At 66.2% G+C, this 4,926-nt stretch overlaps 1 protein-coding gene across 1 annotated transcript in view; it reads left to right on the top strand.

The window, feature by feature from the left end:
* CABIN1 (calcineurin binding protein 1) overlaps nucleotides 1-4,926 on the top strand; it is a 69,756-nt gene that overhangs the window by 58,611 nt on the left and 6,219 nt on the right. The window contains 1 exon segment of the mRNA XM_006768780.2: nucleotides 4,876-4,925. Within this exon segment, the coding sequence (XP_006768843.2) occupies nucleotides 4,876-4,925 (50 nt within the window).

Here is a 4,926-nt window from a genome sequence, read left to right as displayed (position 1 = left end):
AGTCACCGCGGGCCATGCCGTGCCAGGGGACTGGAGGGATCCCTCTGCCGGGGGCTCTCCCCAGGGTGCTCCAGCCCTGGGTTCTTCGTGGACAGGGCTGTGGACGCTGAGGGGCCGGGAAGCCATGCTCCTCATCATCACAGGGCACCTGGGCCCGGCGGGCTGGAGGCCCAGGGAGACAGAGGCCCAGCCTGGCCTGGGGAGCACGGCCGCCGCCCGCCCGTGTGGCCCTCGGCTCCATCCTGAGGAGCAGGAGCAGGGGAAGCCACGGAGAGACGGCTGTTCAGCTCACTTTTTTTTTTAAATCAACTCCAGAGAGGAAGGGAGAGAGAGTGAAGAGAGAAACCTCAGTGATGAGAGATCATCAGCTGCCTCCTGCGCGCCCCCTACTGGGGATCGAGCCCACAACTCAGGTATGTGCACTGACTGGGAATTGAATCGTGTCCTGGTTCGTAGGTCGATGCTCAACCACTGAGCCACGCCGGCCGGGCCAGCCAGTCACCTTCATCATAACCCTGAAGACTCAGACCCCAGCACCCACCAGTGGGGACTTGACTAGTGAGGGGATCCCGTGGGGTGACGCGCCGTGGCCGTTTTGAATGGTGGGGAGTTTTTGATGATGCGGGAGAATACATGTGCTGTATACGCCGAGTCAGAGCTAAGGCAGACGCCCTGCGCCCTGGCTCCTTCCCCTCAGGACACCCAGGCGACACGGAGTCGGCCCTGGGGGCTGCCCCTGTCCTCCTTGGGAGAGGCCCCCCTCTTACAGCTCCTGCTCCTCCTGGGCTTCTCTCTGGCTCCCCCTGGTGACTCCTCCCCAAATTCCTGCTCTCGGCCTGTCACCCTGGTAACTGCCTCTTCCATCCCTTCAACCTGGATGGCGACCACATGTGTGTCTGTCCCACGAGTAGAGCTCCCATTGGGGGGCGTGGCTGACCATCCGCGTGGCCCGGGTCCCCGGGTGCACTTGGCTGTCTGTGCAGCTGCCAGGCTCTTCCCAGCCCGAAGGGCACTCGCCGAACAGATCAGAGCCTGCTCTCCCCGCGGCTCAGCCGCCAGCCGGGCCAGGTGGCTTTGTGTTATGCCTGCGCCAGTGCGTCTGAGAGTAAAAGGGATTGATTGGGGCCCTCTCCCCGGAAGGGATATGGGTGGTAGGGAGCCCTCTCCCCGGAAGGGATATGGGTGGTAGGGAGCCCTCTCCCCGGAAGGGATATGGGTGGTAGGGAGCCCTCTCCCCGGAAGGGATATGGGTGGTAGGGAGCCCTCTCCCCGGAAGGGATATGGGTGGTAGGGAGCCCTCTCCCCGGAAGGGATATGGGTGGTAGGGAGCCCTCTCCCCGGAAGGGATATGGGTGGTAGGGAGCCCTCTCCCCGGAAGGGATATGGGTGGTAGGGAGCCCTCTCCCCGGAAGGGATATGGGTGGTAGGGAGCCCTCTCCCCGGAAGGGATATGGGTGGTAGGGAGCCCTCTCCCCGGAAGGGATATGGGTGGTAGGGAGCCCTCTCCCCGGAAGGGATATGGGTGGTAGGGAGCCCTCTCCCCGGAAGGGATATGGGTGGTAGGGAGCCCTCTCCCCGGAAGGGATATGGGTGGTAGGGAGCCCTCTCCCCGGAAGGGATATGGGTGGTAGGGAGCCCTCTCCCCGGAAGGGATATGGGTGGTAGGGAGCCCTCTCCCCGGAAGGGATATGGGTGGTAGGGAGCCCTCTCCCCGGAAGGGATATGGGTGGGTAGGGAGCCCTCTCCCTGGAAGGGATATGGGTGGGTAGGGAGCTCTCCTATGCAGGGATACAGCCAGGCCTGACCGCACGGGGTGGCCCTGGCCCTGGCCCTCTGCGGGGATTAGCTGGAAGCCCCTCGGGAGTCTGGCTCCAGGCGCAGGGACCCTTGCCTGGCTGTGGAGAGGCTGCTCAGACGGGCCCTCCAGCCCGAACTTGAGGCGGAACCCACACGCAGCCTGGACTCGGCGGCCGTCCAGTGTGGGGGGGCTGGCTGCCTCGCTGGGCCGTGGCTTCTACCTCCCCAGTGAGCAGCGTCAGCCAGCCAAGCTGTTGGCACATGGGCACGATTGTGTAACTGATGCCACAGGTTCCTGTGGGCAGCATCCTGCGATCCGGGAGGGGATGCAGGAAGGAGGGGGAATCCCAAAGGGAGCGAGTGGGCGCGCAGTGCCGTGTGTGACGGGAGGCGTGCCTGCAGAACCCGTCTTGGATGAGGATTGCCTCGCTTCAGTGACCAGACGGCAGCCCTGGCGCCACGATCCCTGGCGAGGCTGGCGAGTGGGGCTGCGCTGCGCAGGCCCCGTGAGCCCCCGCAGAGCACGGAGCCGGCAGGGAGTTTCCGTAGCTGCCGATGGGCTCACCCCCCCCAACCCTCCCCAAGGGGAGAATCAAACGGGTACATGCCTCCTGGGCGCAGAGCAGGTGCATGGGATCCCCATCCACAGGGGCTCTACCCCCCCACCTGTGAGTCCTGGCCCGCGCCGCCTGTGTGGCCGGGGCCCTGCCCGTCCCAGTGAGTGTGGGGTGGGGACTGGCTGTTGCCTTTTCAGTGCAGAAAAGCGTCACCGCCTGCTCCCGTCCCCCGTGCAGGGCTGGGTGCACCTGCCACCTTGGCAATCTCCAGGCGAGGGGCCACAGGGATGCGGGAGCCAGCCCTCCCTGAGCCTTGCTCAGCCAGGTGTGTGTCGGGGCTCCAGGGACAGGCCCAGAGCTGAAGGAGACCCGCTCCTGTCTAGGGCATATCCCGACCCCCCCCTTACCCCCCACCCATCGGAGGGCTGGCCCCCAGTGGTTCCGGCAGAGTCTTAGGGGGGCAGCAGGCAAGCAGGGCTTCAGGGAGGAGGTGATGTCAGCCGGGCAGAGGAGGCAGGAGGCCATCTTAAGAATTGTGAGATTCACGGCCATGCGAGTGGGCGGTAAGTGCCCTGAGTTGAGGCAAGAGAGGTGTGAGAGCCGCACGGCTCAGCAGCTGAGTGGGTGCAGGAGGCCCTGTGGGGCCGTAAGCAGGGAGGGAGGCCGCGTGTTGTCCTTCCCAAGCTGGCCTGGCCCGGGCCAGGTGGATGGATTCGGGGGGCAAGAGAAGAAAGAAGAGGCTGGATGAGGCCTGAGCTGGAGCAGAGGTTTAGGGGTACACGGGGCAGGCTTGGGTTCCAGCACAGTGTGAGAAGGGGCCTTTTCTAGTAACTCACTGGAGGTGGAACGGGTCCCCCCAGAGGCGGTAAGCTCCCCAGATGTGCGGACCGAGGTGGGCACCCCCTTGCGGGCCTGGAGGACAGGCATTGAGGCCCAGATACCCCAAGTACCTGGAGCCTCACAGCACTGGAACCATATCTGAGGCCCCCACAACCCCTGCCTTTGCCCACCTCTCGGCCAGGTTGACCCCGAGTCCCCGGGGGCCGTCTCCAGACCCCCTTCCCCACTCCCCCTCGCCTGTGCCCTGGCCGTGCAGGTGTGGATGGCAGGGGTGGCGTAGGAGGGGCCCAGAGAAGTCAGTGCCCCTCTGCTCACACCCACCCCCAGACACGATCTGAGGGCAAATGTGACCCTTTTCTCATCCTTCCTGGTGGCTCCCGAGGAGGTTCCGTGGGGGGTGGCTCTGTGGTAGAGTGAGACCCAGCAGCGCGGTCACACCCAGGTCCCAGCCGCCTGTGGGTGGCCCCGGCAGCCGGCACGCGCCTGTGGTGGCGGCAGGAGGCTGGGCAGTGCTGCCCGCATTCCTCCCCTTCCTGTTACCCAGGGGCCAGGGCCGAGCCTCCCTCTGATCCTCAGGGGTCAGGGGCGGCTGCGTGGCCCAAGGGCTTTCTCTGAGCGCAAAGCTGTGGTGAGGCAGGCCAGGTCCTCACTGCGGGGCCTGGCGGGTGACAGAAGCAGCACCTTCCCGGCCGCCGCTGCGTCAGAACAGGGTGGGCTGCCAGGGCCACCTGGGGGCAGCCCGGAGCTGAGGGTCTCAGGTCCTCTTGCTCGAATGGCTCCGAGCGGGAGGTGCCCGGCTCCCCTCCCTGGCCTGGTGGGTGGGTGCCAGGCCGTCATCAGGGACCAGGCCTGGGGAGGCACCGCCTGGACCCCGCACTGTGGGCACGTGCGGAGGAGGCAGCGTCGCTCACAGTCCTCGTCCGTTCCGAGCCGGGATTTCTCGAGGGTGGTGGCCACGGGCTGTCTGGGGGCTGCCAGCCCTTCCCAGGCCCCACGCAGACGTGGGTCCTCCTGTCCTGGCCTCGGGCCTGAGGCCGCTCGCTGTCAGCCACTCCCTGGCCCTCGGGTCGGGTCGGAGGTGAGGCGGAGGGAGGCGGGGGTGCTCCCCAGAGCCAGCCCTGCCCCGGCCCAGCCTTCAGACGGCGGCCAGGACGGGTGAGGAGTGGCCGAGGGGTCCTGGCCAGAACAAACCGCGGACAAAGGCGTGTTAGTGGGACCGGGCATCCTGGGAGCTGCAGGGCATTTCCTGCTCAAACCTGGCTTCCCCGATGCTGCTGGAGGGAGTGCGCGTGGGGGACGGTCCCGCGCCTGCACCTGGCTGGCGACACCTGCCAGACGCTCAGGCTCACGGCGGCGACCTTTTGACCCTCAGTTTAGCTCCAGGAATCGGGCTCCCTGCGAATCCGCCTGTGCAGGCAGGAGGCACAGAGCTTCCTATTTGACCAGCGGTTGTCATTGATCAGTTGCGACCCACGTGCTTCCCGTAGGAGACACAGATCAAGTGCCGTGGACGCATTCAAAAGGGGGGAGCACAGCAGCATGGGGACCCTTTCATGCCGTTTGGGGGGGGAGGGAGGTGGAATGGCCACACTTCCGCCCCCTTGAGGAGAGGCCCCCTGGCACTGTGGCAACGCCGGGTACAGCCCTTCTCATCCTCCCCTCCCCCCCCATCACCCCGCAGGGCATCTGGCGGATCCCCGTGGACGAGATCGACCGGCCGGGCAGCTTCGCC

This window comes from Myotis davidii, unplaced genomic scaffold, assembly GCF_000327345.1.
Source record: "Myotis davidii unplaced genomic scaffold, ASM32734v1 scaffold43, whole genome shotgun sequence".
Lineage (NCBI taxonomy): Eukaryota > Metazoa > Chordata > Mammalia > Chiroptera > Vespertilionidae > Myotis > Myotis davidii.
This window is presented reverse-complemented; position numbering and strand designations above follow the sequence as displayed.